This window comes from Notolepis coatsorum, assembly GCF_963971535.1.
Source record: "Notolepis coatsorum genome assembly, chromosome: 17".
In the NCBI taxonomy this organism is placed as follows: Eukaryota; Metazoa; Chordata; class Actinopteri; order Aulopiformes; family Paralepididae; genus Notolepis; species Notolepis coatsorum.
In genome coordinates, this window is record NC_140181.1 from 35038551 (window position 1) to 35060420 (window position 21870).

At 42.5% G+C, this 21870-nt stretch overlaps 1 protein-coding gene across 1 annotated transcript in view; it reads right to left on the minus strand.

Annotated features, from left to right (window-relative positions):
• Positions 1-846: 846 nt before the first annotated feature.
• Positions 847-21870, minus strand: part of slc35a2 (solute carrier family 35 member 2) — a 31660-nt gene continuing 10636 nt past the window's right edge. Inside the window, exons 5-6 of the mRNA XM_084332957.1 lie at positions 20173-20747; positions 847-4201 (exon numbers count right to left, since the gene is read on the minus strand). Coding sequence (XP_084189083.1) covers positions 4174-4201; positions 20173-20747 — 603 coding nt within the window. The 3' untranslated portion in view covers positions 847-4173. The remainder of the gene's footprint in view (positions 4202-20172; positions 20748-21870) is intronic.

Sequence of the window (21870 nt, forward strand, 5' to 3'; positions counted from 1 at the left end):
GAGCCGAGATCGCACTGGGAACCTTTTGATTACCAGACGACCGCTCTACCTCTTGAGCCACTGTCGCCCTTGATGAACTGTTGATTCAGTTTGCAATGCGAGCATTGAGGAATAACAGAGGGAGAACACAGTTTAAAGATTGGGGGCTACAGTGGCTCAGGAGGTAGAGCGCTCCTCTGGAAATCAGAAGGTTCCCAGTTTGATCCTGGCGGTATGTTGAAGTGTCCTTGAGCAAAGACACTTAACCCCTAACTACTCCCTATGAGCAAGTTGGCACATTGCACGGTTGCCTCCACCGTAAATATGAGAGCGAACGGGTGAATGTGAGGCATAAGTTGTAAATCACTTTGAATAAAAGCTTGTTATATACTGTACATGCAGTCCATTTAAAGACCAGATTCATATCCGATTCCTTAGATCTCATTTTTCATTTGACCACATTCATTGTTCCCATCATCTTTATAAAAATCAAATCTTAAATTCCATCCGGCTACATAAATTAAAAGACAGTACCATATTAAAATGGGTTGCTCTAAATTAAATAACAAAGAGGACAGCTTTGAACCTGTTTCAAGAAGTAGTACACTTAGTACACACTTTAACAAGATGCATCAAATTTGTTTGTGTACTTTGGGATGACACATCTTGTGTTACTTAACAGGTTCAGCGCCAGAGGTCGCTATGGGCGTTGGGCCGTTGTGTGCCAGCACTCTGTTCAATGGGGATACATTCCGGTGTTTGCAGTGCTAAACCTATATTAAATATTATAGCTATAGATCTAATAACGTCGATTGTCAGTGAGTTTCTTCCGGTCAACATGCAAAAAACAGATTTTTTTTTTCATCCATACATTTCCGTTTTCATACCGTGGTGAATATGAGTATAGTTTTAGAGTAATTCTGTGTAATCCCAGGAAACTCCGGCAAACAGCGCTTTACTGCATTTCATTATAAATCGTGCCATTTCTCGCCTGATTATTGAATCAATCTGAAATCAACGCTATATTATCAGTATTATGTTTCATCATGCATGCATGAAAGGGTGGGGGGGGGGGGTCGTTTTTCTATGCTTCGAGCGCCACCAACGGCATACATTACACAGTACATTACAGAGACGCGCTGTATCGGATCAACGCAAGATTGATAACATATAGTCCTTACCTCGTCTCTGATGTACTGCAAAAAGAATAATCCAATTATCTGATCGCCATTCCAAATACTGATTGCGATCGTGGGTCCAACGTTATCCAGCATTGCACATGAACGGGCGTCGATGCCATCCCTATAAGTGTTTGTTTTGCCGGAGTGTTTAGAACCCGCCCCCACACCGCAGCTCGGCCGAGAAAAAAACCACATCGCTTGAAATGGAGTGCAATAGCGGCCGCAAGTAGTTAGGCGGCGGTATTGGCGTTTGCGATCTCAGAGCCATTCCCAATGATAACATCAGGCTGGATGGATGAATTATTAATGGTTATAGCGAATAAAAGAAATAACGATTAAAACCAGACTTTTCTCGGGTTTGGTGCTCAAGCGATGGAGAGTTAAACCCGGGATATCTCGGGTCTGGCGCCGAATGCGTTAATGGCGTGGGTGATGCTGTCTGTAATACTACATCCTAAAATACTGCTCCATTCAACCCACATCAGTCAGCCTCAGTGGAGTGGAGACAGAGTAGTTGAATATATATAAAAATATCACAATATTTGGGGGGGGAAATCATGAGAACAAGATTTATCTGAAGAACCCCATTTTGAATATTCAAAGCGTTACCGTTCTACATCCACTTAAAATGCGGTTGAAATGTCAATGGAAACATTTTACTGGAGTGTTTTCTCAATACTGTTTAGCATTTCTGACAATACATCTACTACTGTACGTCAGCCCAGCTCATCTGGATATCCATCTCAATACTGGTGTAGAATAAGAATCAAATCAATCTTCATAGCACCATTCTGCTCAGAGACATTGGGCCTCATTCTCTTAGGCAAGACCAAATTCTAAGAGTGGTTGAGAGCACTCTTACCCAGATGAGAAACATTTAAAAAAGCCTACCATTCATAATAATATTAATACATCAGATTTATATAGTGCTTTTCCTAATGCTCAAAGACACTTTACAAAACAAACAATACAGTTTTAGTAGAGAAAATAAATATAATATATAAAAAGGTGAGAGGAAGGAGTTCATGGGTTGAAAGCAAACCATTGGTTAATTGCCCCCAAATACGACTTTATAAACCCAGAACTTTTCAATAATTATTATTATTATTATAACTTATTGCGTGTGTTCTGCTTCTTTTTTTTTATCCACTTTTTCTCCTTATTTTTACATTTTTTCTCCCATCCCAATTTTGTAATTCCAATTCTTCCCTCCCCTGTCTTGAACGTTGCTAGACTATGCCTCCCACTGGTCGGCTGTAGTGAGGATAGAATCCTTGCATCACGTGTCCCCTCCGGTACACGAGGAGGCAGCCTGTCGCATCTTTTCACCAGACAGCTCGAACTCTGTGGCGAGGAGTAACGCGTGGGAGGCTCACGCTGCCCCGGATACTTCCCGTTTCTGCTGTACAGGCGTCACCCAACCAACCTGTAGGAGTCGCTGTCCACAACGTCCAATACCCACCCACCGGCTTTCCCACCCTCTAACACTGCCAATTGTGTTAGTATGACGGCCGGCCAAGCCGGTAGCAACACCGAGAGCTGGGCTCGATACCAGCATATCCTGCGTTAGTGGCGAGCGCCTTGCCCACTGCGCCACCCAGCCGCCTACGTGTGTTCTGCTTCTGAAATGGATTATATATAGCTGTTAGAACAGTTAGATGCTCTGACCGTACCTCTCCTCTCCTCTCCTCTCCTCTCCTCTCCTCTCCTCTCCTCCACACCTACAAGTTCTGAGCGCACTCAGGGTTTTAGCCACAGGGACCTTTCAGAGAGAGATGACAGGTGACAGATCTGGTATTTCCCAACCTACTGCACGATTGGTTCTTGACAAGCACGCAGTCGTTCAGTATTGACAAAGCCTACTTTACTGGAACGATTTATTTTGCACTATACAGTACGTATACGTATAAGTACAAGTATAAGTCTATTTGTCATCAGATTAACACGCACACACGTGATGAGCAACTCACAGGAACACACACACACAGAGTCGTGAGACATGCGTTTGTGTGCACTCGGATGTGCGCTAGGGCTGCCTCGCTAAGCTGTTTATTTATCCTGTTGAATGGAACAACATTCGAACCTCTCAAGCTGTTTTGCAGACGCCTCATTCGCCTTATAAGGAGCAGGCGAGGCGTGTCTGTATGCAAATTAATTGAGCACGAACGCGCATTTCAATTTAAGAACAGGTGGGATTCATCATTCAACACACCTGGGTAAGAACGGATTTGGACTTTAAGAACGGCTTGATGAATGTGGCGGTGGCTTTTCTTATTTTTCTCTCAACAGACGGGTAAGAAAGAATATAAGAAAAATAATAAGAGTATTGGTGAATGAGGCCCATTGTGTTTCCACTATTAAATGCTCCAAGACTTTTAATAATTAAAGCAGTCTGTTAAAACTTTGCGTTTTTTCTACTAGTAAATGCTCCAAGACTTAATAATTAAAGCAGATTGTTAAATCATTGTTTTCATTATTAATCGACTTTGAACAGCCGTTTCCCCCAAAGGGACTGATCCTCATCTCCATCCACTTTATATGGCGACTTCAGAGGCAGTTTAAAGTCTGGAAAGATTCATCAAGCACACCTCAATTATTTCTAATACTTGAATGTATATATAAATATATTTGAGTAGGCTCTAGTTAAGGGAACGCTTTCTAGGCTTAAGGCACTTGTTGTCGTTGGTGTCATCTCTGAACCAGCTGTGGTTTGAAATTAGATGGAGTTAGGATAGGGCTCTCTGAGCATCTGGACAGCCTGTCATCCCTGTTCTATTGTAAGACCCTAGTCTAGATCTAGAAGCATAAGAAGAGGATGGGTCGGTGATGTCATAGAAACGTTAAACAGTTTCCTCATTACCACTGAGAGTCAAATAACATGCAAGAAGTAGCCTAGTCTCCCAGTGTGGAACAACTTCTGTGACCCGTCCTCTTCTCCTTAGTCTAGGTCTATCCATCGATGCATCCGTCCATCCAACCCTCTGTCCATCTTTCTATGGTGGAGCAACTCCTCTTAGCAGCCTTTCTCCTTCTCTGGGCATCTGTAAAAGGAGAACGATGTAGAGAGGGAGGGTCAGAGAGAGAAAGAGAGAGGGAGTGATAGAGAAAAAGTGTGATAGAGAAAGAGAGGGAGTGATATAGAGAAAGAGGGAATGATAGAGAGAGAGTGATAGAGAGAAATCAAGGGAACAGGTTAGACATGTTGGAAGGATACCCAGCAGATAACTGTCAACCAGTCAATCTGCATTCTGTCAAGGCGTTGTTGCTTTAGTCCACTGTCTTGCACTAGGAGCGTTGCAAATGCATTTAGTCATTTAGTTAACGCTTCTATCAAAAGCGACTTACAAATAGTGTACAAGTCAGCAGGAGGGGGTACATCTCTGGCATCTAAGGGTCAGTGGAATTGTTGGTCAAACAGTGCCAAACTTGAGTGCTACACTCTTGAGTGCATAGTAGTACAGACAAAGTAGTATAGTATATATTAGCATAGTAGGTAGTAGTATAGGCATAGAACATAGTAGATAGTATAAGCATAATAACATAGTACATAATAGTAAAACAAGGTTAGTTTTTTCAATCTACATTGCTTAGAAAAGTGTTGTCTCGTGTATCATCTCCCTTAGGGCTGATAGACCAGACCAGGCCATCCTTAGGGCTGATAGATGAGGCCAGGCCATCCTTAGGGCTGATAGACCAGACCATCCTTAGGGCTGATAGACCAGACCAGGCCATCCTTAGGGCTGATAGACCAGACCAGGCCATCCTTAGGGCTGATAGACCAGACCAGGCCATCCTTAGGGCTGATAGACCAGACCATCCTTAGGGCTGATAGACCAGACCAGGCCATCCTTAGGGCTGATAGACCAGACCAGGCCATCCTTAGGGCTGATAGACCAGACCAGGCCATCCTTAGGGCTGATAGACCAGACCATCCTTAGGGCTGATAGACCAGACCAGGCCATCCTTAGGGCGGATAGACCAGACCAGGCCATCCTTAGGGCTGATAGACCAGACCAGGCCATCCTTAGGGCTGTAACTAATGTTACCCTGGAACAATCTGCTGGAGTAATGTTGCCCTGGAACAATCTGTGGAGTAATGTTACCCTGGAACAATCTGCTGGAGTAATGTTACCCTGGAACAATCTGCTGGAGTAATGTTGCCCTGGAACAATCTGTGGAGTAATGTTGCATTGGAACAATCTGCTGGAGTAATGTTGCATTGGAACAATCTGCTGGAGTAATGTTGCATTGGAACAATCTGCTGGAGTAATGTTACCCTGGAACAATCTGTGGAGTAATGTTGCCCTGGAACAATCTGCTGGAGTAATGTTGCCCTGGAACAATCTGTGGAGTAATGTTACCCTGGAACAATCTGCTGGAGTAATGTTGCACTGGAACAATCTGCTGGAGTAATGTTACCCTGGAACAATCTGCTGGAGTAATGTTGCCCTGGAACAATCTGCTGGAGTAATGTTGCCCTGGAACAATCTGTGGAGTAATGTTGCCCTGGAACAATCTGCTGGAGTAATGTTGCCCTGGAACAATCTGTGGAGTAATGTTACCCTGGAACAATCTGCTGGAGTAATGTTGCCCTGGAACAATCTGCTGGAGTAATGTTGCCCTGGAACAATCTGCTGGAGTAATGTTGCCCTGGAACAATCTGTGGAGTAATGTTGCCCTGGAACAATCTGCTGGAGTAATGTTACCCTGGAACAATCTGCTGGAGTAATGTTACCCTGGAACAATCTGCTGGAGTAATGTTGCCCTGGAACGTTGCACATTGTATCACCTGGCCAACTTATTGGACAACATTGTTGGGCAACGTTGGACAAGTGAAGGTCTCAACATGTTTGTACTGATTGCACGTTAACCTCTTGGTGCCCAGATACATTTGAATTGTACATGTTACCCTGTGTTGGCAAGCACATTGACCCATCATGTTGCCCAGTTATCCAGCGGATCACCAACCTAAGGCTCATTATACAGGAGCAACTTTTGAAGACAAAGTTGATGGGCAATGTTGGTCTCTGGGACAAGGGGGATGTGATAACATGGTGAGGACTGGTTTCTGGGACAAGAGAGATGTGATAACATGGTGAGGACTGGTTTCTGGGACAAGAGAGATGTGATAACATGGTGAGGACTGGTTTCTGGGACAAGAGAGATGTGATAACATGGTGAGGACTGGTTTCTGGGACAAGAGAGATGTGATAACATGGTGAGGACTGGTTTCTGGGACAAGAGGGATGTGATAACATGGTGAGGACTGGTTTCTGGGACAAGAGAGATGTGATAACATGGTGAGGACTGGTTTCTGGGACAAGAGGGATGTGATAACATGGTGAGGACTGGTTTCTGGGACAAGAGGGATGTGATAACATGGTGAGGACTGGTTTCTGGGAGAAGAGGGATGTGATAACATGGTGAGGACTGGTTTCTGGGACAAGAGAGATGTGATAACATGGTGAGGACTGGTTTCTGGGACAAGAGGGATGTGATAACATGGTGAGGACTGGTTTCTGGGACAAGAGAGATGTGATAACATGGTGAGGACTGGTTTCTGGGACAAGAGAGATGTGATAACATGGTGAGGACTGGTTTCTGGGACAAGAGAGATGTGATAACATGGTGAGGACTGGTTTCTGGGACAAGAGGGATGTGATAACATGGTGAGGACTGGTTTCTGGGACAAGAGGGATGTGATAACATGGTGAGGACTGGTTTCTGGGACAAGAGAGATGTGATAACATGGTGAGGACTGGTTTCTGGGACAAGAGAGATGTGATAACATGGTGAGGACTGGTTTCTGGGACAAGAGAGATGTGATAACATGGTGAGGACTGGTTTCTGGGACAAGAGAGATGTGATAACATGGTGAGGACTGGTTTCTGGGACAAGAGGGATGTGATAACATGGTGAGGACTGGTTTCTGGGACAAGAGGGATGTGATAACATGGTGAGGACTGGTTTCTGGGACAAGAGGGATGTGATAACATGGTGAGGACTGGTCTCTGGGACAAGAGGGATGTGATAACATGGTGAGGACTGGTTTCTGGGACAAGAGGGATGTGATAACATGGTGAGGACTGGTCTCTGGGACAAGAGGGATGTGATAACATGGGTGGTAGTGGGAAGTAGAATATTCATGCTGTGATTTGGTATCAAAAAACAAAAAGGTTGTCTAGTTTCATAAAACCAGTATGTTCACTCTGACACGTAGACCCACAAGCGCTTTTGCATGTCTCAGAAGGTCAATGTGGTATTTTGGAGGGATGTCTAGCCATGTTTATCAATTCACTAGTGGTAAAAAAAATGAAATTTCTTACCAAATGGTATCAACCCAAATATTGCTGCAACAACCTATGACATAATTGAGCATGGAAAAGGCCATTGTATACTTTGATCATAATGTTCTAACCCCCTATACACTATAAACTATTTATTACAGATTGATGACTAGAAAGACTTGACAAATAGACCCCACCCCCTAAACAAATATTAAAATGGGTCTGTGTGGGTCTCGAAGGGTTAAAGAAATACACCCACTTTTGGCAAATCATCTCTTTAACCAGTTTGTCATTATGAGAGAAGATTGGAGTTAGTTACATCCTTGTGTGTAGAGTATTGTATAACAATAATACATCCAGAAAAAGGTGTGGGATAAAAGTATTGCTTTTCCTCCCCAAACATTAGTGATAGATGAATTTATCACTTTAAGAATGTTGGCGGGTCCGAAATGTATGTTATTTACATGTTGCGTGCATGTATCCCCTCTCTGCATGCATCCGATTGGATAAACGTGCTGCTACGTGATGGTCCCAGTTTCTCTGCTCCCGTTTTCTAAAAGAAAATGTCGACTCACTCGCTCGTCAACTTTCTCAACCTAAAATATGTGTATAAGGTCGCTTTCACATATAGTTTTGGTGGACTCGGTGCGGTTCTGGGGGTGAAGTTGCAACATTGTTGCATTCTTCATTTGGTTCGCCTGCGTTCACATAGAAATCTGTGAGGCGGACCGAACCTTCTGAACAATGTCACGCGGTCGAAAAGGGCGCTCGTCTATTGGACAGTGGAAATGTGTGTGTGGCTGCGAGCCTGTGTGTGCGCGCGCACGCGTGCATGTGTGTGTCTGTGTGTGGACTGCGAGTCCTCCAGATCAGCGGAGCGGAGGCGAGTTTTGACATGGCATTGATCCATTGTTCTATTGAAGCACATTACCACCATCCTCTCGCTAAACAACTTGTACACCACAGTGTTTTTATGAGTGCCCACAAGTAGCTGTTTTATTAATAATATAATAAGCTGCGTTTTTTCTTCCTTCTTCCCAAGATGCACAGATATATAGATAGAGATAGATGCAGTGTGCTTGTTTTGCAGTGAATGAATGCTGCGAGCAGTGGTAGGTAATAATAGTATTGACGTGGCATTGATCCATTGATCCAATGCCGTGTGCGCCTCGGTAATAATAAGCCGCGTTTTTTCTTCCTTCTTCCCAAGATGCACAGTTAGATAGATAGATAGATAGATAGATAGATAGATGCAGTGTGCTTGTTTTGCAGTGAGTGCTGCGAGCAGTGGTAATAATAAGCACTTCCTATATTTGGTTCGCGTTTGGTTCGATGAAGCCGAACCGAGACCGACGTTTTCAGGCGGACCAGAGTTCGCCTGTTTGGTCCGCGAACCGAGTTCGACACGCATTCACACAAACCCGAAAAACCCGACTATCGAATTCTGGTCCGAAAGTCCGGACCAAACAGCCCCTGTGTGAAAGCGACCTAAGAACGAGTATAAACTAGATTGACAGTACAGCGTACCATAATTACAATAATTATCGTACCCTATGTAAGCACACCATTGTTTTGGTCTTACATGCTGGTGCTCTAGTGTGACATCTAGTGGCTGAATGTTATCTATAGCACCTTTAAAGATCATAGTAATAAAATGAATTCTGATGTGAATCGATTACTTCTTTAAGATGACAATATTCAAAATTAGATGATGTATTAGCATGAAGTATATTATACATCCATGTATTAGATTATAAATTAAGACAAAATTCAGAGGGGTTGAAACCATTGTCCCGTTTATAGAAAACCTTTTACCAAAAGAAGTATGTACAAATTCAGAGGCATAGGTACAGATGTACAAAGTGCAAACTAATAAATGAATTATGAAATCTGCCTGGTACACATGTTCTTTCTTCATTAATTAAGCACATATCACATTCAACAGAGAGAGGATGAAATCCCATCTAGTGGGCTTTGAATGTACCAGCTTACACCATTTTCAAGTGTTATAACAGTACAATGACAGAGGTTTGACACAATATATCCATATATGATCCGTCAGTCTGTATTATTAATTTCTTCCTGTGTAGACTGCAGTGTGATCGGTCAGTCTGTGTAGAATTCAGTGTGGTCCGTCTCGTCTTCTGAAGGACTTTCTGAGTGAGCTGTATTAGCACAGTGCTGTAGACCTGGGGCTGGTATATTAATAGTAGGGCTGTCAGTTTATGTTAATTAGATTAATTAATTACACAGATAATTATCACGCTATGAAAATTAACGCAAACATTTAAAAAAATTAAAAAAAAATATATTTTTAAGATTTACAGACTTAAAAGAAATGTAATGGTCCATTTGCATGTTCTTGGTATCTGATTCTAGAGACATCTATGGATCTCAGGGAATCTATACCCAGTGTCAGAAATACTGTGTATGTTACAGTACTAGGGATGCCCCGATCACGTTTTTTGCCACCGATACCGATCACCGATCGTCTATGAGCCATATCGGCCGATACCGATACTGATCGTTTTTGGTTTAAAAAAAAAATATATATATATATATATATACTATTTTTTTATATAAAATATATATATTATATAATTATACTTGTAGTTGTATTATCTGCAAGACATCGCCACCCCGCAACAAGTCAAAATGCTCGCTATCTGCAAACAGCTCCACTGTCTGTGTGTATACTCTGCTTTGGTCAAATCACATTCAACATGCCCTCAGCGTCCCCAGTCAGAGCAATAGTTCAACAGGGTCTGAAACGTGTTATGAAGCATGATGGCTAATTAGCCAATGTTCAGCTGCAAAAACGAATAATGTCAATTATGTTATAAGACATTGATATCAGGAGCCATCTGTAGCTACTGCTAGCCGGCTAGATGACGTTAGACTGCATCATGTATTAAATAAAGTGAACTATTTATGGGGGCATTTCGTTAACGTGAGCTACCTATCTAACGGAGGTCTCATGCTGGCGCATCCCTATCATTCTTAACACTTTCAGAGCCAATGCTTAACCTTGATTTACCCGTTGAATGCCACCATTCACTTCAATGTTAGCTTAAAAACGCCTAATCTAACCCACAAGAATGGCACAACCATACTCCCTTATTCAATAACAATGCTCTCTTAATTGGAAAACGACCTATAAGATTCCCTATATGGGAAGAGCAAGGCATACACTCATTAGGGGATATTTTTAACAAACAGGGTTTTTGTAGTGATAAAGAAATACGCAAAAAATTTAATCTCACCAAGTCCACATGGCTTTTTCACAAACAGTTAGAGCTATGTTTGAAGTCTCACGGTGTTCCATTAGACAGACCAATTGAACACCACAGATACCACAAATTCTTCTACTCAAGAGAGACATCGAGAGGTTTTGTTTCAGAATTTTATCATCAATTACTAACGTCCTCGTATGAAACCCTCCAACTTGACTCTGTCTGGAGGAGGGATATACCAGACCTGGAAAATGACTTTGATTGGCAAGGAGCCTGGGCAAATGTCCGACTTACATCAAGGAACCCGGATCATCAACAAATCAATCTTAACTATATTCACAGGACATACTTGACTCCTATAAGACTGTGCCGAATGGGGCTCAAACAAGATTCCAAATGCACCCAATGTACAAATGGGGACGAAGGGACATTTATGCACATGTATTGGGACTGCTCACCAGTTAAGGCATTCTGGAAAGATGTGACCCAACAAATATCAAAACTCGTATCTTGGAATATACCTGTACACCCCTCGGTATTGCTGTTGAATGATGTTTTTGAGTTTGCAGTGAATCCACAGCTAAAGAGATTGGTTGTATCGGGTATCACAGTAGCCAAAAAGCTGATCGCATCACGCTGGTTTCAACCGGAAAAAATGTGCCGTAAAGTTTGGTTTCTTACATATCTCGATGTAATTTACCATGAAATATCTACAGCAAGAATTCTGGGTCTCAATGAATCCAAAATGTCAATGTGGTTAGAAGTGGTGGAGAGAATAAAAGCTAGCTTATAATGGTAGTGTCTGGTTAGGTGCGAGGGATAGTGGAGGTACTTCTCAAGGTGGGGTCCGGGAGGGGGGGGTTCGAGCTGAGCATATGTATGTAGGGTTTTTTTTTTAGATAACAGGTATTATGGGTATATCTTATATAAAACAACTAACCAAAAGGTGATCCCATTGGATGTGCCCTGACAATTAATGCTTGTATATCTTATCGTGTGTTGTCATGTTTGTTTATATGTTTGTTTTAAAAAAGAATAAAAAAATAAAATACAAAACGCCTAATCTATGTTTGAAAAAAAGAATAAAAAAATAAAATACAAAACGCCTAATCTATGTGTCTAATCTGCCCGTCGCTTATCAATTACTCGTTTTCCAGTCAACATTGTCAAAGCGGATCGTTTTTTATCGTTCATTTTCGTTTTATAGCGTTTTGAAAAGCCCTCGTTTAAGGAAAATATAAAGATTCCATGATAAAAGAAATTTACTGGAATATTCTAGAATACACAAAAACGTTGTTATTTTTCGGCCTATTTGTGAATCGTTTTCAAATAAACGCTAGATTATCGATAGTATATGTGTACGTATGCACGCTATAGAGGCGATCTGAAAAATCGATTCTCTTATTTCCACATCAGCAATCGCGCACAAACAGCCACATCACACATAGGGCGAATACAACTCTGATTATCCCAAGACTGGTAAAATAGATTCCTTATCTCAGATCAGATGTTCTCCAAAAAGATCATTCCACTTCCTGATCGCCATTCCAAATATCGATCACGCTTATTGATTTGAGTATTGGCTGCTGTAAATATATATTCCAGGCAGATTCCCGTCCCGCGATGACTTCCATGTTGATCAGACTTCTTACCAGCTGGCTCCGCTCCTACATATCTACAGAGCGACTGACCTGCAGTTACACAGGGATAGACGATAGGGGGCGCTTTTTTCCCATTCTGAGCTCCTGTAGGGGCTGCTGTACCAACGGGAGACTCGGTTGATGAAATATGATTTCAGATCGCTAATAAAACAATAAAACGATATTTGTCGTCCGTGGCACTCAGTGGGGGGGCTAATAAAACTAGTTATGACGTCCCTGGCACTCAAAGTGTTAAACTGAAATGCGCATTTGTTGATATCAGTAGCTAGCCAGTTAGACAACGCCTCATGTATTAAACTAAAGTGAATAGTTGACTGTGTAGTTTTGTTTAAACTAACATTAGCTCGGTAGCTCACGAGCGATAGCTAGTTAGCCAACGCTAGCCAGCACTTGCAAAAACGAATGCCAAACTGTCACGTTGATATCAGGAGCCATCAGTAGCTAGATAACATTAGACAACGCCTCATGTATTAAACAAAAGTGAATAGATGACTGGGCCATTTTGTTTAATGCTTGTTGTGTTGAAAGAGGAGCTCTGCGGTGCTCATGCTCTCGACTCTTGCCGAAGGGTTTGTTGACAACATGACACGGGTCTGGGAGGAGGAGGCGGAGGAGGGGCAAGACGTGCAGCAGCAGAGTGTGGCTGTGAGAGAAGAGCGAGTGAGAACTCCGCAGAGCATTGGAATCATGTTTTCCGTGTCATCGATCGGTTTTCACGATCGGCGAAAATAAAGCATTATCGGAATTCACCGACTCTCATTTATACTGCATATCGGCCGATACCGATCGATCGGGGCATCCCTATCTGTTACTAGGCTGGAGTTAAATGTAATGAACCAAATGAGAATATCAATTCAATATATATATTTTTTTTATCTTTGACTGAATAACACCATGCTAAAATTGACCAGACCTGAAAAATCTAAGCAAGATGATTTGGGAAGATGGGAAGATGATTAAAGAGAAGGTTTTGTAGATACAGTAGTGAATTCTGCCATCCGGACACAGGCAATTTGAAATATGAATATAGAATATCAGGCCTAAAATAGTTATGCGATTAAAATGCGATTAATTACAAATCCTGTAATTAATTAGATAAATTTTTTTAATCACCTGACAGCACTAATTAATAGTATTAATGGCTTGTGTTAAAATACCAGAGATGATGTGCATCACACTGTCAGACATATTCACATATTTTAAATCCTTAATTAAGAACAAACCCTTATTTGTACCAGGCCATATATAATCTATAACGCCATCTAACATCAGCCTCTAGGCAAAAGAGCCCCATTTGATTGTAAAAAATAATGTGTACAACTGATGTGCGAGTTGAGTTTTGTAACTTATCATACATAGTGTGAAATCCTCTAGTTTAGACCACTCTTGGCAGAGCCTGAGGTGTGGCCAGCAGTAGCAGCCCCTCCCCTCTCAGATGATTAGGCAGACTCATAGAAAGACCCTGCTCCTCTCAGCTGATGGGCAGACTCACAGAGATGTGGATGAGAGGCATCAGCTGGCCAATTACAAAAAGCAATGAGTGTTCAGTGGACAAAGGTGAAAAAGACACAGTATCAAACGACCCAGAGAGCAGAAAGGAACGTCCACTGTGTGAATTCCTCTCTTCTTCTTCTTCTACTAGACACCTACAGCCAGGACAGTTTCATGTATGAAGATGAACATTACAATAATAATTTAAAAGGTGCTCTAGTTAACAAGCACATTTCCCATACAGCTCCAACTGCTAAGCTTTCCTCCTCACCTTCCTCCTCATCACATGATCGAGCTACTTGTATCAGATACAGGCTGAAACCAGGCTAAAATACAATATCAACAGGGGGAGAATCCCCCCCGCCCCATACTGAAACCCGATACCTAGAGCTATGAGTAACAGGATAAAGCAAAGCCACTTGACGTTGTCTATTTTTGACACATGGAAAGAGGTTTGATGAGAAAATCCATTAGACCCCAAATGTTCTCAGTCTAAGGTGGGAGGAGTCACGGTATACGTCAGTGGTTCTCAACGTAGGGTCGGGGGACCCCCAGGGGTCTTTGAGGAGGCTCCAGGGAACCCCATGAAAAAAAATGGGAATAGTTTGATTTAATTGTTCCACACCTCCTCACACAGTCCAATGGGAGGAATATAAGAGTGACTTTTCTGATTACAGATCTAACTGTTCACCGTTATCTCCTCAACTACAGTAGACAGTTGTGCAATTCTGGATTAAATCATATCCAACAACCAGAATCTTCTCTGATGGGGTCTGAGAGACAAAGTCTTCAAATGGAGGTCAGTGACCTAATTTCTATCAATTCAGGTCCTTGAAGCGAAGAAGGCTGAAAACCACTGGTGTAGTAACGTAGATAACAGCTGGAGCTGGAGCCCATATAAACCCTTCACATACCAGTTCACATTCAACACATCGGACATACTGGACCAGAGTTATAGAGACAATATTGTACATGTATAACTCTGCTATAGTAGGCCTACTGAGATAGACCTACTGGTCTGGAAGCCAACAGGCTTACTGAGATACACCTACTGGAAGCCAACAGGCCTATTGGCTTTAGGAGACTTACTACTCATATGGACCTACTATACAGTAGCAAGTCTACTGACAAGGTAACAGGCCTACTAAAAAGTCATAGTCATAGTATTCGATCGCAGACGTCTTGGTCGCAAACAGGCGATTGTATCAAATAGCAGGTGATTACAATGAAATTACAACTGATCTGTGAACAGTGAACAAGTGATCAATGAGCTCTGCGCCATATTGATATTGTATGGCAAGAAACGTCATGAGAATACTATGAATAGACCTTCTGAGCAACACTTAACCCAGATGAACGGTTCAGGCTTACTAATGTTATCAGTCCTCCACTGTGTTCCAGCGGAGAGAAACATTGCCCATCTCAGAAAGTGGCCCATCACCTTAAAGCTTGCGATGCACAAGGCAACTCTTGAGGCAACAAAGTTGAGCAACATTCCTAGAAGGTGAAATACATAGTGTGTGTAAACACCAGCAGGGACGGCCCAATTCCACCATTTCACTACCGATACCGAGCCCCAGTCCTGAACGTTCAGTATCGTCCGATACAGAGTACCGTAACAGTACAAACTTAGATCATTGGTTTGACTGAACAGTATAGACTTACACCATCGGTTCTACTGAACAGTATAGACTTAGACCATCGGTTCGACTTAACAGTATAGACCTAGACCACCAGTTTGGAGTCACTAGACAAATTATTGCAATAGAATCCATTTGTCTCCATTAAAAACATCCAACATGCTTCTATGTCAGAAACGGAGCAAATTAAGTCACTTTGATTTGATTTCTGGCATGTTAGACAAGTTTCTTGGTATAACATTTTTGTATTGGGGGGGGAAATCCTCAGATGACGATACTCTATTTTAGCCTGGTATCGGACCAATATCCAATACCGGTATCTATCGGTGCATCCCTAAACACCACTCCTAGCAAAGTTATCGATGCAATGGTTTTGAAAAGAAATTCCGGTGTTGCCGGTCAGTGTTGCCCCAAAAGTTGCCCAGAACATCACCATGCAGTGCCTGCCTCCCAATGGTCTCGTTGACATTGAGGCTTGGCCTCAGTTGACCGCTCACACTGGAGCTTCTGCAGTAGGATCCCATGCTGAGACTCATCCCTACAAACCCTTTATATATATATATATATATATATATATATATATATGGCTGTGAAGTCTGACATGAGGGATTTTCATTTACTCTCATTTCTACATTGATTGGTCCCATCTATCTCTACTTATACTAATCCCAGCACGTCAGATCAGAGAATCAGGCCATTTTCAGGAAGAGTGCATTGTGGGAGAATTCAGTCTGACCAAGCCACGACATAGGAATTTTTACTTAAAATGTTAATTATAAACCCGTCCCTAACCCTTAACCCAAAACGTAATGCTCAACCCTTACCATAACCAAGTCCCGGATTATATTCCTTAGCTTAACCCCTAAACATCAGTGAAAATCATGAGCCTACATAAAGTGACCACAGCAGTCCTGGTAATGTTGTGTTCAGTACAACCATGTTAGGTTGGTCTTCAGGAGAGCAGGTTTCCAGGTTATATCCAAGTCCAGTCCCAAAACAACCTCAAATAACAACATGTCATCGGAATTACATCTTCTTAAGGCTTTTTTCTTCATTTAGAAAATGAACAGTGTTTAAGGCAAAGAGGGTGTGATGAGCAAACGACCAAGACAAGAAGAACAAAGAGAGATAGAAGCTTCAGATCCAGGCTGCCAGGACAAGATTCAGAGAGACCCTAACCAAGCTTCACCTCCTTGTGCTTTCAGAGAGTGCGCTTCTCCATTAACCAGCACGGTGCGGTACAGAATGAGTCTCCATTAACCAGCACGGCGCAGTACAGAATGAGTCTCCATTAACCAGCACGGCGCAGTACAGAATGAGTCTCCATTAACCAGCATGGCGTGGTACAGAATGAGATTACACATCAGACCTGTCAATCTAGTCAGGAAGGTGGGCGGAGTAGAGCAGACATTTGTTGACTCTGATTCACCTCCTCTGGGGCCAGTTTCTTTTCAGCTAATATCTTAAGTTACATCAACATTGTGCTGTCAGAACAGTCTTACCTCTATGTAAAGTAATCTAGTAAACTAAAGACCACTGCTCTCCCTGTCGTCTGCTGTCAACACCACCATTCCTCCCTCAGGCTCCTCATTCACTTCCATTTATTTTGAGGACCAAGTCTAAATATCATACTTCTGAAGTATAAACAAACAACAAATTCTGTGTAATATATTTTTCTAAGTCAAAGGTACTTGTACTAATGTTGCCATTTTTAAGTATAGAACTATTTCTAGTTTGACCAACTGTCAACTTTAGAATCTTTCTTCCAGCAAGGCAGCAGGTAACCGTGGTAATTACTTCCCAGACATTCCTGCAGGGCAAAGATACACAGCACCTACAACAAACTGACTGGATCTGCTTTTAAACAGATTTAACAAAATGTCAATGTAAAGACAGATTAATCAAATGCCAAAACAAACACGTACCATCGACTCAGAATAGTTGGTTTTATTTAAATATGCACAGCACTAGTTTGTTTATATTTCAGAAGTATGATATTTAGATTTGATCCTCAAAATGATTGGAAGTGACCTTATGAGCCCGACACCAGGGCCCTGTTCCTCGTACCTGGCTAACTGAGTTAACCGGATAATTTTCAGGATAACTTGACAAGCCAGATCTTTCGGTTCCCCGACGTGCGATTGTCTAAATCACTATGGCAACAGATCAGAAAGTTTGAACCTGCTCCAGCGCAGGGTTAAGTTCAGTTAGCTGGATAACCTGGCCACGCCCTCGCAAAGAAATGCCAGCTCTCCTCACAGATCCCATTATACCATTCTGAATTATGTTTTTGTGCTTAGTTTTTCTAGAGGGGGCTTTTGAAATGTAAAATACACCAAAAATTCTGATAATAAAATCATATTCAGCCTATGGATTTACTTTGTCCTAAATAATGCACATCATAGTTATACGGATACGGCGCTCGCGAGTGGCGACACACACTATGTGGTTATTTTAATAACTGAGCATTGCAAATGTGAATCCCGCAGGGATATTTTTTATAATAGAGCCGTTTGGCTCTGATTCGTTTCATATTCTTCGCTGTGGATGTATTTGCTTAACGGAGCGCCCGAATTGTGTTTCATTCAAGCATAAATTGAAGCGTCTTTATGCGTGGATTGTGGATATGAATTACGAGGAATCTGAATCTGTGAATTGTTGAATTGTATCAGTCACTCACACGTTATTGTGATATTGTAACTGGGATTAAAATGTCTGAGGAGATACGCTGTTTGACGGATTTGATGACGTGGACGTGACTTGAGAAATTGAATGAGCCTTTGACGTTTTGATGAATGAATTTGAGAAAATGCATTTATTATCTGTTCAAGCACTGTTATCTGATGATGAACATGAGGTGTCACTGGTATAAACCAAATGTTAATCAATTCAATGCATGTATGGATGATGTCCGAAACAGATTAAAACCTGATTAATAGTGAAACTGTATAGCCTCCCTCCAAGCCTCTCTGACACGTTATTTCGGGGGTCGCGCCTTGAAATCTTTGGGAACCATGTATTTATATATAAAGTACATGATACCTAAGCCGAGCGCATACAGTACAGATATCCTCATAAGTATCTATTAATTCGTATCAATTAGATACTCCTTGGGCTTGTTTTTATCTACTTATTCTGAAAGAGTTGAACTAATTATTTTCACTAGCAAGATCTCATTTGATTATTCATTCCATTAAGCCTACTGCGAGCAGGCACATTTAAAGAAATATAATCTGACTTATTGGGGTAATGAGGGACTTAAAATGTGCCTATAGATATGCATTTAACTTGTCAGCGAGGCTATTAAGCTGTACTGTATTGTACCCATTCTGCAATCCGTTATAAAGTTTTCAATCAATCAATCAATGCCGTTAGAAAATCAGGATTTCTGCGATCGACACCTGCCGTCTTTTCAGGTAAGGCAGCCGCGCGCAATTATCCTGAGTATCAAGTCTGGTTCGAATTAACGAGATTGAAACCACCTTTGAGGAACAGGGAAAGCCTGGATTTATTCATGGGGTTAATTGAATCTGGCTAATGGGACTTTTGATCGACTTAGTTGAACCAGGTACGGGGAAGGGAACCATCCCAGGGAACAGGGCCCTGGGATGAATGGTGTTGTTGACAGCAGACAACAGGGACAGCACCAGTGATCACTAGTTTACTTGTAGATGACTTTACATAAAATGTAAGACTTTACATTAAATATCCCTTTAACATACAATATAAAACTGTTCCGACAGCACAATATTGATGTTGCCGCTGGGAAAATGGTATTTCAAAAGGAGGTATTTAAACTACAATACGAGGTGTTGATACAGAGCTTACCATGCATATGAGACAACGCTTTTGTGACAAGTTCCATTGACCAATCAACTGTCTGCAGTATTGGTTAGCAGCACGGATACTGGATAGTAGCCTTGGTACCAACACCCCAGAGCACGACCTCAGCTGGGTAGAGCATGACGTGGCTCAGTTGGCAATGGAGGAAACAAAACAAACCGCGAGCGTGGATTCTGGTGTGGCACGGCACAGTACTAGTGGAAAAGCGCAAACGGAAAGGAGTTTTTGGTGCAGAACAGACCCAGAAGCAGAAAGAGGACTGGGACCACCTCCTGCAAACAGCTTCCAAATGACATATACAACAGCCAGAGGAGAGGATATGGGGTGAGGAGAGTTAGTGTTTAGTCCCAGAAGATCAAGTGATGAAAAGAGAAGGGGGAGAGAGAGAGAAATATGAAATCAATAGTCAGAAGGAACATAACCGTTCCTCTGGACCTACACCTGGATAGAGTAGGCTTACCTCTGGATAGAGGACACCCACAGTAGGCTATATCTTGTCTGAAGAGTAGACATTCATGAGCGGAGAGGAGTGTACCCATGGCTACAGAGAGGGAGGGCAGCGATCACACAGCAGACTAGCTAGCTACAGTCTGCTAGTCTGCTACACGGCACTAGTTAGAACACAAGCTACCTAGCAGTGGTTGCCAGGTAACTATAGAAAACCTATTCACAGTTCAGTGTGTTGACACAGCACCGCGCTGCCACCACCAGATGTTCTATTTACAGGATGAAACCATAGAAAATACATGTGCCTCTACATGCCAGGGTGATCGCTGCCTAGAAGGAGAGGAAAGAGAGGAAGGCAGACAGACAGACAGAGAGAGAGACGTGTTTCATGTCATTTCACCAGGACTGACTTGGGCAGGAAAGTGTCCATCTCCGTATCTCCATTTGTCCTTCCGCCGTGACCCATGGACGCCGGAGACGAAGAGGGGGGGTTTTGTGGTTTGGGCAGGCTGTACATGTACACAGCCCCGATTACCAAGCCACCCCCCACCGTGAACACCAGGTCCACGTGGAACCCGAACAGGTACACGGAGGTGACCGTGGAGACGATGATGGAGAAGGAGGTGGCGAAGCCCTTCAGGATATTGTCTGCGTACTTCACCACCACGGCCACCAGGAGGCCTCCGAAGGCCTGGTTGAAGATGACGGTCCAGACCATGGGGGTGTAGCCGAACAGGAAGCCACGCTCGGCGATGGAGTCGCCGTCCTTCCACCACAGTCCCAGCATGCCGAGCGCCATGCCGAAGATCCCGAGCTGGACGTTGCGCATCCAGACGGAGGCGGAGCTTCCCTTAAGGATCTTCTCGAAGTAGACGCCAGCGAACCCCGAGGAGAGGCAACTGATCACCACGGCGACGAGGCCCGCCACGTAGTTCTGGTCGGCGCCGTCCGAGACTGACGTCTCCTTCTTCCCCTCCTGTTGGACCTGGACAGTGATGTCATAATAATTACATTTAGATTTAGAATAGTTTCTTTGTTAAAAAACATGGTCCACAAATTCAAGGAAATTGTATAAAATTGTTAGGGGGCGCACGATTTAGTGCTTGAATGCCCACCATCCACTTCAATGTTAGCGTTAATATCGCCTAATCTATGTTTTAAATTATGGCTATGCGTCTAATCTGCCCGTCGCTTATCAATGACTCATTTTCCAGTCAACATTGTTTATCGGTTAATTACCGTTTTATAGCATCTTGAAAAGCCCTCGTTTAAGGAAAATAAAAATATTCCATAATAAACGGAATATTCTAGAATACACAAAAAATTCACATTTTTCGGCCTATTTATGAATCGTTTTCAAATAAACGCTAGATTATCGATAGTATTATGTGTACGTATGCACGCTGGGGCCGCGATCCGATATCTGCCGCTCGCACAGCCAAACAGCCATATGACACATAGGGGGAAAGCTTATATCTCCTAAGACTGGTCAAATAAATTCCTTACCCGAGATGAGATGGTATCCAAAAAGATTATTCCAATTCCTGATCGCCATTCCAAAAATCTATCCTTTTATTGATCCACGCTACATACTGTAAAACACATATTACACGCTGTTCTGAGGGTCCACAATGACTGGGATCATCTCCGGTTACATGCGTGAGAAGTAAAATGTGGATTCCGGAGAAAAAAAAACTCATCCATTTTCATTGAGTCCATTCCAAAAGGGTGCATTACCATCTGGGCGACGATAGGGGGTGCTTTTTTCACATCTGAGCTCCTGGTGGGGCTGGTTTCCCAACGGTAGACTCGGTTGATGAAATATGAATTCAGATCGCTAATAAATTAAAGAAAAATCACGCTAATTATCGTGCTGGGCATTCAGGGGGTGGGCTGCTAACACGTGTTATGTCGTGGCTGGCATTCAAAGTGTTAATATGTTGATATTGGGATAATGGAGTATTCCATCTATAAGTTGGCACCTGTTGGGTTTTGTGGTCTGGATGAGTTCCGTTTCCATGGTAACATTCTTATAAATGAATTTCAAATTATATAAAATTAAGCAGATACTTGTCCCATGGTAACACAGGCAAAGAACAACAATCAAT